General features: G+C 37.6%; 1 protein-coding gene across 5 annotated transcripts in view; it reads left to right on the top strand.

Moving 5' to 3' along the window:
• Window positions 1-21069, top strand: part of CHRDL1 (chordin like 1) — a 134937-nt gene that overhangs the window by 100500 nt on the left and 13368 nt on the right. For 3 of the 5 annotated variants that reach the window (XM_011374342.2, XM_011374341.2, XM_011374340.2), the window contains exons 6-8: window positions 6764-6831; window positions 13004-13172; window positions 16768-16977. In XM_011374342.2, the coding sequence (XP_011372644.1) occupies window positions 6764-6831; window positions 13004-13172; window positions 16768-16977 (447 nt within the window). The remainder of the gene's footprint in view (window positions 1-6763; window positions 6832-13003; window positions 13173-16767; window positions 16978-21069) is intronic. The other 2 variants (XM_023520022.1, XM_023520021.1) reach the window with 1 other exon arrangement.

Here is a 21069-nt window from a genome sequence, read left to right as displayed (position 1 = left end):
CTGTTCTTCTGCCGGAGCCTAGAGTGAGTGCTTGGAGTAAGCTAGTCTGTGCACCGGCTCTCAAAGGGATGTTTGAGTTTCCAGCAACCCTCCATCTCACCCGGACGGTCGAAATCCCCACTGATTTTCACAACCAGATTCTGCAGGGATTCCTCTTCCTGGCACTGGGACCCCAGGCTGGGGCCCTGGAATGGGTCTGGGACTCCTCTCTCCTCAACGGCTGAGACATTTCTCCCGATGTTCAACTGCCACATGTGGGTGTGGGCCCAACCCGTTTTGCATCTCTGCCCCTCCCACTAGCTTTGATTGTGGTCTCCTCTTTATGTCCTTAGTTATAGGAGTTATGTACAGCCAGTCCTGAGATAGTTCTCCAGGTCAATAATATCTGCGATATTAATGTAGCCATGGAAGGAGGCAAACACAGCATTCATCTACCCCACCATTTCGACCAGAACTCATTAATATTTTACTTCTGCCATGATCTCTTCCTGCAAACCCATGTACTCTCACGATGTGTTTTTTAAAAAGTACGTATGTCTGATTTTTCTGGATAAATGCTTTTGTACTCTTCTTCAGATTTGGCTTACTACTATTGGCAGAAAGTTTCCCTTTGTCTGTGTCTTAGTATTTTCCAAGCAGATATTTTGTTAAAAATGCTAAGACAGCCCAAACAAAAAAAAAAATGACTATCCATTTTACAAGATGCTGGAGGACTTTTTGCAGTACTATACCTTATTATTGGAAGCTCAAATGTCTACCAATGAAGATTCTTTATACCAGTGTTCTTTAAATTTTTTCTCAGATTTCACCATACTTACTCCCTCTCAACAGAATTTATAGAATTAGATGTTTGGCAGAGGCCCCCGGAGAACTTTCCATTTCCTCTTTCATCTCTAGCTTGAGTATTGAGTACTGGCTATAACGTGGCCCACCACAGAATCTGGAATGTAGTAGGTAGAGATTTCCTGACCATTTTCTTCCTGTATGCCTTCTCCCGATTTCCCTCAAAACCCTTTAACCATTTGCCCTAATTCTGCTGATTTCAATTTGTTTCTCTGAAAATACAGAGATCACTTTCTCTTGTCACAGAGATCACTTCCCCTGTCTCAGGGATTCATTTAATTTCTGTTTGCCTTGATTAAAGTGACCATATAATTTATCATCCATATCAAGACACTTGGGAAAGTAAAAGAGGCAATCTTAATAATTATGCCTGCCAGAAAAACAAGCGTAAAACTGGGTTGTCCCAGATAAATTGGGATCTATGGGCACCCTGTTTATGATGTCGCATGTGGATCAGAAGTGGCCATGTGCTGGTGTAGATATGCTGTCTGAGGCTTATCTTCATGAATATCTCATAATTTCATTGTCTTTTGAGAGGACACGGTTTACTTCTGTTCAAGCCACCCAAAGATTAATGGAAGCAATGGGAGTTATAAACAGTGTTAATTTTAGCCTAGCTCTTGACTATTTTCAAATACTTGTTCTCCCATTGCCAGAAAACAAAGCCATGCAAGCTCCATAGGGTACCACTCAAAGTATAATTGAGGTTTGAATAAACAACACATGTGGCTTTTAAGGTTAAATGAATATTGTTTGACATACAGTACACTAGAGTTGTTTTTCATTTTGCTTTAAAAAATTGGTTAAAATTACATCTTGTTGTTTCTTGGAATTAACTAGACTCCATCTGTCTCCATTAGAATCATTGTTTTTATTTTTTTAAAGCCTTGGCTGAAAAAAGAGGCTCTCTCTCACTCAAGATAATTTGTCTAATGAATTAGGGGGAACAAGTAAAGAAACAAGATTTTTAGGATGTCAATGCTTACTTTCTTTTACGTATTTTATCTCATAGCTATATCTGTTATAATATCTAAGGTTTATCATCTAAGATTGTAAATGGACAAATCTATCTTCAGCTGTCCAGACAGACCTTGCCCAGGTTTAGACAAGCCACTTATAGCTGTGCGAAATATGAACATCTAAGAAAATAATTCCAGTTTAACTATGGTTCAAATTAAATAGCACAACTGAAATGTTGAAAACTTTAGCAGCTACTTAAGGGACACTCCAGACTTTCAGGGCAACAAAAATACTAGTAGTTCCTACTTGAGAATATATAAACACAGAAGTAATGGCTCCAGTGGTTTTTAACAAAGTGAAATGGTCCAAATTTATGTATACATGCCTTTCTGAAAATGCTTAGGTGATTGTGACACATTCATCTGAACTTGTGTCACATGCTTGATACTTGCTTTGCCTTCTAACTTCTCTGCTCATTTAAAAAGGACCATATGCTTCTATATTGCTTTGACATTTTGACTATAAGTATTTAATGTCTATTTAAGAGTCGTATTAAGACAGTAGGGTCTAAATGAAATAAATTGAACTTCTCAGAAGGCCACACTGAGTAAAGATTTCATGTCAATACCCATCATTAAATCTACATTTTAAAAGGATATTTGATGAGGAGAGTTATTTTATCATTTTGTTTTTGTAAGTTGTCATCTTTTGGCTTCTTAAATTAGGCTCGAAAACACATATTGTTTTGCCACTTGCCAGTGTATGTTTTCTGGTTTCAAGTCTTCTCTTGAGTCTAATATTTTCATTTGGCTCAGGGCATAGCTTAAACCCACAACTGCCAGCTAAAATAGAACAAGTAAATCAAGTTCATCCCCACTCCGTCATTGTCAGGGGTAGTGTCATTTCCTAGCTATCCAGATTTGCAGCTCTAGAGTCATTATATACTGTTTTGACCTTCGCCTTTTTTGCCCTTTAGCAAATCTTCCATTGGTATCTTCATTTTCTTCTTATCTGTAGTAGTTTAATTTGCCCCTTCTTTTTCATTATTTTATAGATTCTCATGGCCTATCACATATTACCACAACAGCCTCCTGGTTGGCCTTCCAGATTTCAGTAGCTCTTGAACTAGTCAACACTTCATTGCTAAGATAAGCTTCCACAAATACCATTTTTACCATAGGAACCTCCACATAAAAATTGGTAACAGAATCAAATGTGAATTATTCAGTCTCTTTTTGAAGTTTATGCAGCCATTATTTACCACCCGTATTTATCTCAACAACCCATTTTCTTTCCTCTTTCCCTTTTCTTTTACCCTCTCTCTCTTTTTCTCTCTTTCCACCAGCCCCATTTCTCTAGTTTCACATCTGAAGTTTCTATTCAAGCCACACCTTGCTTGCTGTCACCAGTGCATGACTTGCCATTTCCAATGCTCTGGTCTTTTGCAATTGCCATTTTCTTGGGTTGAAATACCTCCTGCCCACATCACTGTCTTTTTATACTCTACAGTGTCTACTTATAAAAACATGACTTAATTATTTTGGGAAGCTTTCCACAATTACATCTGATGGCTGACTTTACCTATTCAGTGTCTTCTAAACATGTACATTCCATTTCTATTTCCAATTACTCTGTGTTTTACTTATAAAAACATGACTTAATTATTTTGGGAAGCTTTCCACAATTACACCTGATGGCTGACTTTACCTATTCAGTGTCTTCTAAACATGTACATTCCATTTCTATTTCCAGTTACTCTATGTTTTTCAGCTGTTTCCTATATTGATTTTCTATCACCTCTAAACAGGTTGTAAATGTCTTGAGGGCAAGGGCCCAGCCTGATTTCTGTCTTTATCCTGCCTTAATATCAGGCTCTCCAGCCAAGAAACATTCAATGAATGTTAACTGACTTTTATTTTCTAGACAGAAGCAAAGGTGAAATCATCACCACTGTTATGGGGTCAGCCTGGGTTTCCCCATTGTCTGCATGTGGTCTTTGTCTACCATCTTTACTCAGACATGGAATAACTAGGAAGAGGCGTGTATACTATTAACCAAGCACTTAATTCTGTCTTTGTGACTGCAGTTCAATTCACCACATATACTGAGCACCTAATATGTACCCAGGAAAATGCTAAGTGATCTAGCACAGTTATTCTCAAACTCTTATATGCCTCAGACTCCTCGGGAAGGCTTGTCAAAACCGAGATCACTGACCCCCACCCCAGAGGTTCTGACTTTGTAGGTTGGATGTGGGTTCCAAAACTTTGCATTTCTAACAAGTTCCCAGATAATGCTGGTGCTGCTGATCCAGAGGCCACACTTGGAGAACCAGTGATCTAGGCAATACAGAGGGAGATCTAAGACATGGTCTCTGGTTTCAAGGGATTTACAGTTTCTTGGGGGAGGCAACACAGGCTCAGAAAATATTTAACAGCAGAAAATATTATACAATATTTTAGTATTTATTCATTCAAGAAATATTGAATGAGTACTCACTGTGTGCCCAGCACTGTTCTAGGTACTGGAGTTACATCAGTGAACATGATAGACAAAAATTCTTGTTCTTATTTCAAGCCTAGTCTCATAGGGTAATTCTAGTGGGAAAATGCAGACAGTAAACAAAATAAATCAATATATAAAATGTAAGATAAAATTAAGTACTAAGAAGAAAAAGCGGCAAGGATAAATAAAAAAATATCAGAGGGAGGTTGAAATTTTAAATGGGTGGTCAAAGAAGGGCTCATAATTCCATCATTTGACAAGTATTTGTGGAGTGAATAGTATGTGTCAGACATTGTTATAAATGATGGTGATACAGCCATAAATAACACAAATAATAAACCCTGCCTTTATAAACTGGACACACTTATTTGGGAGCCAGGAAATCTGGGTTTTTGGTGTTAACTCTCACGAACTCATTATGTGACCTGGAGCCAAAATTCTAGGTCTCCAAGAAAACTTCTTTTTTTTTTTTTTTTACGCCTACAGCACCCGGTCTTTCTAGGTGGTCTCCCTTCCAAGTACTAACCAGGCCAGAACCTGCTTAGCTTCCAAGATCAGATGAGATCGTGCATGGCATGGTTATAGATGAAAACTTCCTTTAGCAGAGGACAGGTTTGGCCCTGTGAGTTAAGGTCTCCAAACTATTAGTATTCAAAGGGGACAAGTTTGGTGCCTTAGGAACAGGTCTCTGCTGTAGTGTTAGGAAGAGATAGACTTTGTGCGGTGGGCCCAGGTCACTACTCTGGCTATTACTCCCCTTCTCTGAGCCTTGGTTTCTCTGTCTGTTAAATGGAGCAGCTGGACAAAGTTATGCTTGTACTCCTATACATCTCTAAGGCTACAGGGTGCCAAGTCTTTTAGACAATTGGAAATATGAAAGAGTGTTTGAGGAAGACTTTGTAGATGAGGAAAATCTTAATGGTTTTCATAGGTGTAGGGGAGCTATGGGGTATGGGAGGTAGGAAGAAAATTGTAGAATAACATGAACAAAACATAGAAGCAAGAATGAGAGACGTGTTCAATGAAGAACAAGAAGGTCAAAGGGTTCCTATTATAGTGTAGCTGAGATAGTCGAGTAGGAGGTAACTGCTCAATAAAGATGAGGTTAGGGCTAATTATAGATTCTTGGATGGGAACTCACTGAGGGTTTTGATCAGGCAATGTGACAATTATACAGTCAAAGTGGTGTTTTAGGAAGGTTAACATAGTAACCAGTTAAATTTTCAAAATTCATATTCCCCCATAAGATCTTTGAATCATGAAGGGTTAAAGTCGTTCTTTGCTATATGTCACTGTCTGATTATAACATTGCTATCAAGCTAATTTTTAGGTATTTTTCAAGCCCTAAAAGCCAGTGATATTACATTTTTTTTTCTAACAGTACTACCACACGTTTGAACCAGTAACATGTTACTATTTAGACTTAGATTTTGAAACCTTGGGAGATGAATTAGAATCGAAAAATTTTAATGCTTATTTTTTTTGTATTTTTCGTTATCCCATGAAATATATGGTTGAATCCATATTGGGTTGATCCTTAGCCAAAAATATAGATATCTGTTTCTATACATCTCTGTCTATTTATTTCTATTTTAAAACACACACATTCACACACATAGATAGTATTCATTTAGAGTGGTGCAAACTCCATCGGCTTGCTTGGTCATAGATAACAAAGGTAATATTCTTGAGAATTATCTTCTAAATTTTTATCTTTATTCAGCTGAGGAATTTCCATATCTTTTGTATGTTCGTTGCTCTTCAAGCTGCAAGTAAAATCTTCCTCCTAAAGGCAATTACTCTGGAAAACAGCTGATAGGGGTTGGCTCTTCAAAGAGTAAACATGTAAACCAAGAGAAAGGCGTCTCAGGTGAAAAAATAGAGAATAATATTTTGGATATTGGTTATGTAAGCACTCTAACTTTAGTGGGTTTTAACTTTCAGATCATATGATAATTTCTTAGAGATATAATGGTGAATTTAATAAATCATGACAGACCGAATCCTCAAAGTTCTCATTTTTAAGGGTAGTTTAAACACAAGTTAAATATGACCTGCAAAATATTTAACTGTCACTTGAATAAGATAAGCAAAAGCGACAATGATGGTTATTTTAAACTGCAAAGTGATTATTTTTCTTTTATTTTCCAAATTCTGGGTAATATTGCTTGATGGTCTACTTTAGAAAATGGTAACTTTCTTTGAGTTGTTTTGAAAACTGAGGCACATCCAGAGAGAAATCCTTAAGTGTTGCTTTTTTGAACAATAGCTAAGTGTCTGGAAAACCTTGGGGTCATAGAACCAAAAATGTTACCGGGTCACAAGAGTGATATTTTTCCCTTCTATATATATATATATATATATATATATATATATATATATATATATATAGAAGGGAAAAATATTATATATTTTTATATATATAAAAATATTATATATATATAATAATAAACAGGGGATGGAGAATTGTCATGGGAACATTCTGATGATGATATCTTCCGGCAACCTGCCAACAGAGAAGCAGTAAGTGTGAATAGCTCAAATAATTCAACACTCCACAGCATCAGGCCAAACTTTCCTCTCTGCATGGCTACTATCCCTGCAACTCCATGAAAGGATACATTTCTAACATTATTTATCTTCCCTTTCCTCAGAAACTTAAATGGCTTCATCAGCAACCTGTTATCATTTAAGTACACTGTATAATTGGTAGCCAACAAGGCCAGGACATGAACATAAGGAAATCATAACCTTGGGAACCCTTCATCTAGATCAGAAGTTGGTTCTCTTTCAAGATGACTTGCCAAATATTTGTCTTCTGTAAAAAAGTCAGGTCACTACCCCATCCTCAGTAGTGAGGATCTTCTGTGGGATTATAAAGTAAGCCACCCCATCCTTTTGGCAGAGGTACTTTGGACATATCCACATAAACCTTCTCCTAAGCCTTAGGCTCTCACTCATACTGCTGGAATCGAAGAAAGATAACAGGCCAGATTCTCCTTTCTCATCCTGCAACATCCTCTCATTTCCATTCTCTATACTAATCTCAGAATAAGCCTTATGAGTAGGCATCTCTCTATGTATAGTAATAACATCTCTTGTTCCTTTGTATTTTGAAGTAATCGACAAAATAGACTTTCTTTCTAAATGCATATATGTCTAAGTACAGCAACACTTCAAACTTCTTAAAACTTGAAAAACAATTTGTTCCAGTTCGAAAAATTTATATCGAAGGGCTTATAAAAGTGTACAAAATGTATAAAGGCATTGGTTGCACAAAATAGGCATTCATCATACCCTAGTACAAAAAAAGTATACATGGGCATTCAATGCAGCATTATTTTTATAAGAGCAAAGCAAATGAGGACAACCTAAATATCTATCAATAGGGGCTTGGTTGAACGCACACCCCATCTATGAGACACTGTATAGGTGTTAAAAAAATACAATACATAGAAATGTCATAAAGTGGAGGAATCTCCAAGATATATTATGTAAACAAAAGGAGGTTCAGGATACAATTTATACTATAATATCCTTATGTAAAAATCACGTGTGTGCTGTATGTAAATGCATATGAAAAAATCTGGAAGGTTACATACCAACATATTAAGAGCGGTAATCTCAAAGGTGTGGAAGTGGGCAGAAAGAAAGGTCAACTTTGACTTTTTACTTTATATCTTTTGTATATTATTTGATGTTTTGCAATGAGCATGAATTTTTTAATGAATAACATTTAAAGGATTTTCTAAAACCTTAGGAATTAGTTCTCAACATGTGTTGGATAAGGCAAGAGTCTAGGTAATTATAGGGAAGACCTATAGTGAAGGTGTGAGGAAGGTGTTGATAGGGGACACAATGAAATGACCAATACAGACATCACAGTGCTGCTTAGGCTATGCTTCCCAGTCATCACATGTGCCCCTTCTGACTTGCATGCCCCCACCTTGCCAACACCCTGTCTCCATTTCTGTGTTGTAAATTTCCATTTTTTCTCAGCCACAATTTTTTTTATTGTGGTAGGAAATCAAGAGTGGATAAATTAATGGCTGTCAACCAGATGCCATTCTAAACCAAATTTAGGACTCAGTCACTATAAGCTATGTGCCTTACTTAAGCTGGATGGCTTAGTGCCCAACATTAAGCACTCTGGCCACCTCAATGGTCTTGCTGGTAAGGTCTTTCTTCTTTACTTCATTTTATGCTGCCCCTAACTCCATCTCAAGTCTTTCAGCCTCATTGTTCTTCCTAGCTTCTGATGATAGGCCTGGACTTAATCCAATACTTCCTGTAGCAAAATATGTCAGGTACAGAATGCAGGACCTTGAAATAGTTATTGATTTTCAAAGGAGTTTAAGACTTATCTTTAGAAACAAACATTTGGTAGACCAAAATGTCCAGATGGTTCCACTTTATTATAAATAAATATTTGCCTTTGTTCTAAAAGGAGTAGATATTTGGGATATGAGTTGAATAATCAATAGCATCTGGAGTAATGGAAAAGTAGTACCTGGCACATAATAGGCGCCCAATAAATACATGTTGAATGAATGAGTATGGAAGATGGAGTGAAATGTTGTGTGTTGGGGATGAAGGGAGCTTTTCATTAATGTTAATGCACATAAATTTGTCCCAAATCAAAGAGAAATTCTTCAAACTTGTTTGTTCTTGACTAGCCAAAAATCAGAAGGTAGGAGAATGTCTTCTGAATACCCTTTGCAGCCCAACTTTCTGCATGGGAGAAAAAAAAAGGCTGTCCTAAAAACAGTTTTCCAATTTAGTAGAATTTCTCTTTAGTAGACTGTTTACATTTAGAGGGAACCCTCAAAACCTCAGTTCAACAAAAACACAGCTGATTGGTTTATTTTGCCAAGTGGGCTGAAAACCATCAGTTTATCTAGTTTTACTGAGTGCACAGGAAGGTAGAACCAGTAGTTCAATAATGACTCCTTTGTGAAAACCTAAAACGATTTCTATTTGATTTCTGGATTATAATTTCACATGAACTGGTCCTAGTCCCATCAGGGGGAATATGTATATGTGTGTTGGAGGTATATGTGAGGAAGGGAAAGTAGGTGCAGGGTGGAAAGCCAAAACATGAAAGCAAGCATAATTTTATTTTGGACCAAAGCCAAACTCTGATTTTCTCCCAATAGATTACTCAGATTTAGAAATAATATGGGAGAGATAAAAATCCATGTCTCGTTCACTTCGTCAGAACAATGGTTTGGGAAGGAAACTGGCCTGTCTCCTAGACAGAGGTAGTCCTGGTTACTAGTGATGAAGATATAATGTGCTCATGGCTGTGTGGATTAGAGCACATTCCAAAGATATTTTTTAAAATAAATGTTTAATTTGTGGTAACTCTAGATTCATTTGCAATTATAAGAGATAACACAGAGATCACATGTGCCCTTTACCCAGTTTTCCCCAATGGTGACACCTGGTAAAACTCTGGAACAAGTTTTCAGCCATGACAGCATTTTGAAGGCCTTTTCTAAACTCTCAGAACTTTTCTGCCTCTGCCAATAAAATCCTTATATCTTAGACCTTAGAACAAATAAGGAAGAAATTCCTAGGGAACTGCTGCAATGGTGGGGATTTTTCAAAACTAGGAAAGAACTGTGTAAGAGTCACCTCAAAAGCCGGTAATATTTATGAGCCCTTCCAGTCAGCAAATCACATAATACTAAAATATCGAGCAGAAAAAAACAATGCATAGCTATATGGTCATTTCTACCTAACTAGTCTTTTTTTTAAAAATTTATTTGTTATTGAGGTAACATTGGTAAATAACATTATAGAAATTTCAGGTGTACAACATTATAAATTCAATATCTGTATGGATTATAGTGTGCTCACCACCAAAAGTATAGTTTCCATCTGTCATCATGTATTTGATCCCTTTTACCCACTTTGTCCTCCTCTCACTCCCCTTCCCCTCTGATAACCACCATTCTGTTGTCTATCTATGAGCTTGATTTGTTTTTTGTTTGTTACTTTTTTGTTTTATATTCCACGTGAGAGAAATGAAATCATTTGTTTTTTGTCAATTTTGACCTGCTCTCTCAAGCAGCCTATTCATAGCTGGTTTTTAAGATAAGCTCAAGTTTCACTTAAAACTCCAAGGTGTTAATGCCTTTGTCTCCTTTGTGGTAAGTCATAAGGTCAGAATGATCCCTGGTAATTCTCTTATTTGTTTAGAGGAACAACTCTAAATCAAAATCATACATCAGCATCCCCACTCCCAAACTGAAACAGAAGATCCTTGGCTTAAAATTAAAGTCCATTAAACAATACATAAAAATCCTGATACCCAGGTCTCACCCCAGACCAAGTTCATCAGACTCCTTAGGGATGGGACCCAGGCCTCAATATTTTCACAGCTCCCCAGATGATTCTGTGTGCAGCCAAGGTGGAGGCCAGTGGCACGTGTGGTTGTGAACACTATAGCAGATTTCTATATTGGAAAGAACTTTTCTTTGAAGATGCTTTTAGCCAAATATTTGTGGACCAATGAGCTTGACCAGATAGATATTATCTCTCCCACTTTCTCCTCCTCCTCTTCTTCTTCTTCTTCTTGTTCATCTTCCCCTCTCCCTCAACCCCCACTCTTACTCTCTTGCTAGCTCTAAAAACTCAGGCTTTGTCACACTGAATAAAACCCTTCACCTCCTTGGCCTCAGTTTCTCTGTCTGTAAAACAAATACATAAGGTTCTGAGGGGCTGACCAATCTCTGATAAAAATCCCTGAGTTTTTTGTTTGTTTGTTTTGTCTTCAATTATTTTTCTACCCTTATCATATATCTAATGTCTGAGTCCCTGGTACCAAAGAACAGCTTTTCATTATGTGTTCATCCTCATAAATCAGAGAACTTCTTGCGCTTGCAGCTTATCCTAGGTCAGTGACCTTCTATCTCAAATTCTAGCCCTGCCAAACTCCCTCCTTTTAGCACTAGTAGGACACCCACCAGCCAAACTGTCTTTTCTGTGTTTCTTTGGCAAAACTTTGCCAAACTCCCAAAAGGACAGAACAATCTGTAATCGCCTTTGAGGAATGTGAGTGATTATGGCAGAAAAAGACATATGAACTATTATGGGTATAAAAATATTTGCACCAAGAATCCTGTGTGCATAATAATTAATGGACGTAAATTCTTATTTATGTGTATTTTTATAGCAATGCACTGGCATGGGCTCTTCTTACATAGAGAGAATGATGTTTTCTTTCTCTTACTCCAGCTCCTGTTCTCTCTCCTCTTCTCCTACCAAAGACCTCTCCTCAAGAGAAGAAGAATTTTCAAAGCTAAATTTGCAACATATGTGTTTATGGAAATAACTATATTAAGTGTTTTATGGGATGGTGGGGTAAGGGGACCCCATAACTACCTTCTCAATGTTACCTGCTACTTATAACACTGAATATAAGGATCTACCTTGTCAAATGCCGGCAAAATAATTTTTTTATTGGATCCCCTTCCTTTACTCCTAACAGTGTTATTTGGCTTTAAGCCTTAGGTTCTACTCTTCATTCATTCTATCTTCTATCCTCAATCAACCTCAGCTCCTGGCATAGGAGTGGATAGCAGAATAGTGGATCCATCATGTGTCTTGACCCCTTGCTGAAAGAGCAATAATTAGATTATTTGTTCTATAAGACTCTAAGCTTTCATTAGGGACCACAGCTTTCATTCATTCATTCATTCAGTCAGTCATTCAACAAGTTTTTGATGATCACCTTTCTAAATTCTAGACACTGTTTTAGGCACCAGAGATACAGCAGTGAACAAAATAAAATCCTCTCCTCTGCAGAGCTGACATTCTAGTACTGTTTTGTACTATCAGTTCTTCTATCTATTAAATGCCTATGATATCTGTGCCCTGATCTATAATCTCATACCATTTCTCATGTTTAGGGTCTCAGTACATTTATCTGAACTGTACTTGACTCCCATCTCTTCCTCCTATTCAATTTACCTTATGTATTCTCAGGATTCAGTGCTTGGAAACCTAGTTTTGATTATTACCATACTTGAAAAACATCCTTCAAAAAATTCTACACCGTCACCTCTATTGCCTACCAAATAGAATCCTCACCCCGTAGAGTGTCATTTAAAATCCTCCATGATTTGGCTTCAACCCACTTTCAGATTATCCTTTAATTGTTCCCTTTTATGGACTCTATGTTCTTTGCTTCACCTTCTCAACTTATAAACCTCTGCCTGGAATATTCCTCACCAACTCTGCCCATAAAATGTCTATCCACCCTTCATGGCCCAGCTCACAAAACCTCCCCAAGGAGAAGCGCTCTTTCTCATACTAAGTTGCACAGCATTTTATACTTCTCCTGTGGCCTCTGTTGCATTCTGCCTTGGGTTGCAGGCTGCTACCTTAATTCTTAAATCTGAGTGTGAGAGTCTGAGGAGCAGGAAAGACACTTTACTCTTTTTGGCTATTTACTCCCTCAGAAGTTTATAGGTGAATCTAGTCCAGTCTTCTACAAGAAGAGAGAAACATCTCAGCATGTTGCCAGTGCCGCTTTACTTTACATCCCATTTCTTTACTGGTGTGGATATGCAGTTCAGATCACAGCTCATCACTAAAAATCATTGAATGCTTTCTAATGTATATAAGGTCATTTCTGCCTTCACACTGGTGGATTTGGGGAACTGAATTTGTCCTTGTCATTTTACAGAGGCATTCTTACCAACGCTCTAACTATGATCCTCCACCAAGCCGACAAGCTGGAGGTCTGCCCCGCTTTCCTGGGGCCAGAAGTCACCGGGGAGCTCTTATGGATTCCCAGCAAGCCTCAGGCACCATCGTGCAGATTGTCATCAATAACAAGCACAAGCATGGACAGGGTAAGGAGTGTGTTCCTTTTGTATTGCATCCACTTCAGGGCTTCAGTAGCCCTGGTCTTCGGAGGACTAGAGCTGGGAAAGTGCCCTGTCCCCCATGCATATCATACATTCTCATTTGGGTCATTCACCATCAAGTCTACAATGTATGGACAGGTGACTCCAGGAGACTCTTAAGATTTCCCTAAATACAGTCCAAAGAACATAGTTTATATTTCAGGTGTATCTATCCTTCTTTAGAACAAAAGGCAAGAAAGCAGTGACTCTAATACAGTCCCCAGCATTTTCTCAGTTGCCCACGGGAGTCGAAGGTCTTTTGGGAAAGTTCATTGGGTTTTTAACAGAATGAGAGGTTGTTTGTTTTCCAGTTAGGGTACCCAATATTCAAAGATACTCATTTCCAAACATTTTTGAAGCTCTTATCCATACCTTAGAAATATTATTCTCACACCTCTGTGCACCCCAGATTATGCTGGGGCTTTTGTTAAAGGTACACATTCTGGGCCCCACACTCAGAGGTTCTACTTCATGTGAGGAGATTGTCCTTAGAAATGAATAACCCAGTGAGAAACACAGAACCCCCCTGTCCAAACATCAGGAGGTCTGATCAAGTTAACACTAACACACAGCCCACTAGGCCGACCAGCTGGCTGCAGCAGATACCCACATATGTCTGAGGCCTGTTTCTTCTTCTACATAGTTCTCTGGCCTCCACCCACCCCATTAGTGGGGGAATTGGGGAGGAGAAATTCAATCAAACAATTGACTGCTTCTTACTTTTTTAGGCATCGTGTCAACCAGCTCGTCAGAGCAAGAGCTCAGCTGGTTCCTTTTTATGAAACCATAAACATGCTTTGTTTCTTTTAAAGGAGAAATAAATCAAAGGCAGTTCTCTGAATGAGTTAAAAGTAATAAATTATTAAACCAAATGATTGAATAACATGGGTGAAAAAAAAATCCTTTACAAAGAACTCTTACTATAAATCTCAACAAAGCTAGTCAAGCCAAAACTAGTTGATCACATCTGTTACTAGTTAGACGTAAATTTCAGATTACAGATAAAATTAAATTGCTTTAGAAACTAACAGGCTTAAAAGAAGAATGTTCAAAATAAAACTCTTAATAAAAAATGGTGATGTATTAGAAGAATTGGAAATATTTACTATCGATCTGGGTTAGATTTGAAATTTATTATTTTTAAATTCTAAGGCATTCTGATAGGAATTTATGAAACGAGGAGGAGTTAAGATGCAGTTTGATTTTCAATTCTAAATTGCCTCCAATAGATTCCATTTGCTCTGAAAGTATTTCAAAGCCTTAACAATCCTAAATCCCATAAGTTCTGCATGCCTCTTTATTTTCGGGGCAGAGGCTCATCCCTTGATTTTTTCCATGTCTTACAAAACCCCCAGCTGGTTCACATTTATTCATTGCCCGCAATGATTTGGATGCAGTAGTTCTTTCCTGACCTTTCTATTATAGTTCACTGGAGAATCACTTATTCCCACTCCCAACTCCCAGTGCCCCAGATGGATGATTCAGAATCATCCTGAGAATTCGTTGGTGAGGAGAAGGCTGCATTTCCCTCTAGAGAATTAACCTCACTCTATTTCTCTTCAGACCGTAGCTTCTCATTCAGTTTAGATTATTACCTTAGTCTAGACATTTAGGGGCAAGAGAATCTAGCTATATAATGCTGGGAGTCCTTCCAGCCATTTTTTGTTCTGTTTTCTTTTTTAACTCTCTTGCTACTGATGTGCTCTTTCTAATCTTTGGTCCCATGCTAGAGTCAAAGAAGAGAAATAACAGGACTCCACCATTTTGAACTTGAGTCCAGCCTAAATTTTTTTGAAACAGACTATGTACCCACCTGATCACATTGCCTAGAATGTAGTGTCACTGTCTTGGGAAAAGAGAGAAGAGGTGAGTGCAGAGGAACACATCTGCTCTGACTCATCATGCAATTCTGTTCACAGCCCTGAGCCTCATACTTCAGATATCAAGTACCAAATACTGTAAGGTTGAGAGCTTCTCTGCTTTAGGTTCTTAGGTTCTTGGAAATCTTTACATGGACTGACTTGTTAGAGTACTTAGCACTCTATCAGCTCTTGCAAAGGACAGGAAAAGGCAGCCAGCATCATCCATATCTCCTGTGACACAGTGAATTTGATGAGAAAGAAATAGCCCAATGATTCATCTTTCTGAAGCTACTACTGTCTTGCAGCCAAATCAGTCAATTCCTAGGAACGCCCAATGTAGGGCTATTTCTCCCACCCCAGCCCTGCCTTAAGTGATACAACCCACCCTAGAGATGTTGATTGGGATGCTGACAGGTCTTCCTGGGTTTGATGAGGTGATGAGAGTGAGAAACACACCCAGTTGTAGTCATGGCTTGAAATCTCCAAAATGCCTCAGCACTTTCAAAAAGGGAGACAACTCATTCTCAGACCTCCCGCATTTGCAGCCCTATGCAATTCTCATTCTGGAGCCTAACTCCAAGCCTTATAGTAGATTATAGATATTTTTCTGTTGGTGTTCATTGAAGGATATTCCTGTGACCCGTTCCCGTCACAGGCCCCTCAGCTTGCAGCCCAGATGCTTCCTCTTGCAAGGCCCCTCAGAAAACATGGAGCCAGTAATTTCACTTCCCACTCAACAAATGTGAGACCACCAAAGGATATCTGTAGGACAGGTAGTGATTCACTGTAGCCAAACCTCTACAGCCACTATTAGATGAGGGACATTGGACACTGTCTCAAGAGTAGAGGCAAAAAAGGCTACCTTTCACTACTTACTTGGGTGGTGTGGGTCTTTTTTCTCTCAATCTTAGCACTTTCCTTCCCATGCCAGAGAGTAGTCCAGCACCATTAAGCTTCATACTCATCTGTGTTGGTGGATCAGAGTCTCACAGCATTTGATGTTCTGAATGAATTTGCTTCAGGACCTGGAAAAAATGGTCCTTTGGGAATAGCAATAGTTTTCACATCTAGCCTCCCTAAGTAGCGAAATTTTATGGGAAATCTTTATGCCAAGAAGCATATCCACTTGGGCCATGCAAATCTTTTATGGAATTGCAGGAGTTATCACTACATTCTACTAGAAGTTCCTTATCGAGATACCCTGGACAGATAGAACTCTGCTTTCATGTGTTCATTCTTTTCTTCACTTGAAACACACACACACACATATATATATATATATATATACACACACACACACACACACATATACACACACACACATATGTATATATGTGTGTATATACACACACATATATACATGTATGTATATATACATATACATACATACAAACATGTGTGTGTGTGTATATATATATATATATATATAGAGAGAGAGAGAGAGAGAGACTGCCAGGCACTTGTGAGCATCCAGAGGCCACTGCTGAAGCACCTGGATAGATAGAACAAGGCCCAAGCTGTCTTAGGGGTTAGAAGAGGCTGCCTTTTAAATGCATCTCCATGGCCTTGTAAAAAACAAAGAATACTTGATGTTTTAAAGGGTTTAAGTCTTGAGGTCTGGGCACAGAGGTGCGTTTCAGTTACCTAGCCTTAATTTCCAGTCCTGTGTTCTCTTACAGTGTGTGTTTCCAATGGAAAGACCTATTCCCATGGCGAATCCTGGCACCCAAACCTTCGGGCATTTGGCATTGTGGAGTGTGTGCTGTGTACTTGTAATGTCACCAAACAAGAGTGTAAGAAAATCCACTGCCCCAACCGATACCCCTGCAAATATCCTCAAAAAATAGATGGAAAGTGCTGCAAGGTGTGTCCAGGTAAAAAGGCAAAAGGTGCGTTGGTTAGAAACCTTGCCTTTGATTGACCGAGATTCCCACATAGTCATTCTCAATGTTTTCTTCAGCATCAGAAACATAATCAACCTGTGATATCATTGTAATGATAATAGTTCCACTAATAATGAATCTTACTCTCTCCTCTCTTAAAGGGCTGATAAGATTGTTGCTTGGAAGAAATTTACTAAGAAACAGACTGGAGATTTACTTGTGTCAGCCATACCTTTGGCCCCATGTAGCCCTACGTGTCAAACTTAAGCCTTGGTTTTATAAATAGTAGAGAAATTAGCTTATGATGATGATGATTAGGAAGAACAGTAGCATCTTTCATTTCTATCACTATTTAACTCATCAAATCACAATCACATCCAATACCCTTTTGAGATGAGACAAGGGACAGATGAGGTATTGTAAAAGGAGAGTGGCTTCTGGTCTTGGTATAAGTTTCTGTGTAACCTTTGAAATGTGCTAAATCTGCTATGGGCCTCATCTGCCTCATCTGTGCAATGAAAAGTTCAGAGCAGTTGATCTCCAAGCTCCCTTCCAAGACTAAAATCCTATCATGATATTATTATTTCTCCATTTAAGAAAACTTAGATGTATAGAGTGACTTGCCCAGAGACACACAAATAGATCATAAAACCAAGGCCTGGAATCCAGGTCACATCCAGCCCATTGTCTTTTCCAGGCCAGTAGAAAATATTAACTGATAAAAAGGGCAAATTAATTATTTAAATGGAGGTTTTAACACATGAACTAGATAAAAATATAGTTCATAGTATTGGGGTTGACAGGGTATAATTGATAATCAGGTATTCTAGCCCTGGCTCTGCCACTGGTTTCCTGTGTGACCTAGAACAAGTCATTTCACCTCTCTGAGCCTCAGTTTCCTCTGCAAAAAGAGAGTTAGAGTAGATTATTTCTTAAGGTCCTTCTAGCTTCAACATTCTAAGAGTGAATGAATTAGTCACTTCCAAGGACATGAATTTATCTTTTCTTATGCCTACTTGCAAAGCATTTTTGTAAAGACAGTCGAAAAAACATTTTTAAATGTAGGCAGAGAGCTAATTTATTCCTTCAATTTAGGCAACTCATGAGTTGCAGGCAAACATGAACTTACTCAATATATATATTTTTGAGCATTTCATGTGGGTCAGTGGTTCCCAAACTTTCCTGCACTTTGAAACTCCCAGAGAACTTCTAAAAAATACCTGTATCCCATCTCCAGAGATTATGATTTAATTGATATGAGGTGTGGCTTGTGCTTAGGAATATTTAAAAGATCCCCAGGTGATAGTAATTTGCAGATGAGTTTGGGAACTCTTGCAGTAGGCCCAGAGTGGTTTATGGTCTTGCTACTCAAAGTGTGGTTTGCGGACCAGCAGCACCTAGAAGCTAGTTAGAAATGCAGACACTTAGGTTCCACCTCAGACCTACTGTGTCGGAATCTACACTTTAACAAGATCTCCCCCACCCCCAGTTGATTCTAGTGCACATTAAACTTTGAGAAACATGCATTAATGGTACAAACAAAATCTTAACATAATGGCCTTCATATTTCAGAGTAAATAGGTGGCAGGATATGGATAGGAAGGACAGGAGCTATCTGATCTGAAATAGAGAATTGGGTCATTAAAACTGGTGAGGAGATGTACTCATTAGGGGTAGGGAGAGAGCACATTCAGAGGTTGATATGGACATGGGAGACACCCAACCACAAAGACCTTTTATAACTTCCAAGTCTATGATCTCACTGGATCCTCAAACCGTTTGGTGTCACTTAGGAGTAATTCCACCAACACAACTTTCTCTTAGGTCAAGGGTCTAAAGCTTGTAGTCATTTAAATACTACAACATGATAATTTCAGATTGAACTATTACCTAAACTACCCCAAGTAAGATAAATTCTCCCACTATATAATATTCCAATTTCAATCTCAAATCTTCAGACCAAATCTCCTTTCACTCTGCCCTTATGATTTTATTGATGTAAATGATTCAAATAAGTAAAATGATCAAAAAGGTATGAGAATAGGACACAGAACAGGCATTGCATTTTAAATAATTAGCCTCTCATATTGGTAATGCGTATTAAAACCTTTACTTTCCATACTCCTTGGCTCAGCAGTTCTACTCCTAGGAATTCTAAAAAAATAATAAGAGACATGCACAGATATACAAACAAGGATTTTTGCTGCAGTGCTGTTCAAAATAGTAAAAAGTTGTAAACAATTTGAAAGTCCACTAACATAGTAATAGTTAAATAAATTATGGTGTATCTGTACTGTGGCATAATACATTGCCATTAAAAATCATTGTAGACCAAGATTTAATGGTACAGAAAGATGTTTACAATATATTTGTTAAGTTCAAAGAACAAGCTGCAGAACAATATGTATGATTCTGATTTCTGTTAAAAAAATAAAGTATTTATAATACATTTAGACCAGAGAATACAGAAAGGGCATATAGCAGAATGTTAACAGTGGCTATCTTTAAGTGACTGAAAAATGGGTAATTTTTATATTCTTCTTTTAGTTTATTTGTATTTTCTAAATTTTCAACGTGTACTACTTTTGTAATTAGAAAAAATAACAAAAGTTATTATTTTAAAAACTACTCTCCAAAATTGGATTGAAATCATAACAACCATATTCTCTGATCATAATGCCTTGAAGCTAGAGATCAACTGTAAAAAGAAAATGGGAAGAACCACAAATACATGGAGATTAAACAACATACTACTGAAAAATAACTGGATCAGAGAAGAAATAAAAAGAGAGATCAAGAGATACATAGAAACGAATGATAATGACAGTACAGCATATCAAACTTTTGGGACATGGCAAAAGTGGTCATAACAGGAAAGTTCATATCATTACAGGCCTATCTCAAAACACAAAAATGAGCCCAAATAAAAAAACCTAATGCTTCATCTCAAAAAACTAGAAAAGGAAGAACAAATAAAGCCTAAAGTCAACAGAAGGAAAGAAGTAAACAAAATTAGAGTAGAATTAAATGAAATTGAAAACGACAACAAAAAACAATAGAAAAAATAAATGTAACAAAGAGCTGGTTCTTTGAGAAGGTTAATAAAATTGACAAACCCCTGGATAGACTCAAAAAGAAAAAAGAGAAAAGGCAAAAATACATAAAATCAGGGACAAACAGGTAAAATATGACAGACACTGCAGAAATACAAAGGATCATACAAAAAAACTATGAAAAAGTATATAACACCAAATTTAATAACCTACAAGAAATGGACCAGTACTTAGAAAATTACAACCTTCCTAGACTGAATCAAGAAGAACTGGAAAATCTAAATAGACCGATCAGCAGTATGGAAACTGAAACAAACATCAAAAACCTAGCAAAAAGTAAAAGTCTAGGACCAGATGGCTTCACCAGTGAATTCTACCAACTCATTTTATGAAGCCAAAATTGCCATGATACCAAAACCTGGCAAAGATAACACAAAAAAAGAAAACGACAGACCAGTATCTCTCATGAACACAAATGCAAAAATCCTAAATAAGATACCAGCGAACCGAATACAGCAACATATTAAAAAGATTATACACCACGATCAAGTGGGCTTCATCCCAGAGGCACATGGATGGTTCAACATACGCAAATTGATTAATGTGATACACCACATAAACAAATTAAAGAATAAGAATCATATGATCACATTAATAGATGCATAAAAACCCTTTTAAAAATAACAGCATCCGTTTATGATCAAAACACTTAACAAAATCAGTATAGAAGGAAAGTACTTTAACATAATAAAGGCCATATATGACAAACCCCCAGCCAACATTAATGGTGAAAAGCTAAAAACCTTCCAAGATCATCAACAAGTCAAGGCTGTCCATTATCACCACTGTTATTCAATATAATATCGGAGGTCCTAGCGAGTGCAATCACGCAAGAGAAAGATATAAAGGCATCTAAACAGGAAATTAAGAAGTCAAACTGTCACTATTTGTGGATGACATGATTCTCTATATAGAAAACCCTAAAGACTACACAAGAAGACTACTAGAAATGAGCAAATAAAGTAAATTTTCTGTATACAAAATC

This window comes from Pteropus vampyrus, unplaced genomic scaffold (genome assembly GCF_000151845.1).
Source record: "Pteropus vampyrus isolate Shadow unplaced genomic scaffold, Pvam_2.0 Scaffold244, whole genome shotgun sequence".
NCBI classification, from domain to species: domain Eukaryota; kingdom Metazoa; phylum Chordata; class Mammalia; order Chiroptera; family Pteropodidae; genus Pteropus; species Pteropus vampyrus.
The sequence above is the reverse complement of the archived record's forward strand: the minus strand, read 5'-3'. Positions and strand labels throughout refer to the sequence as shown.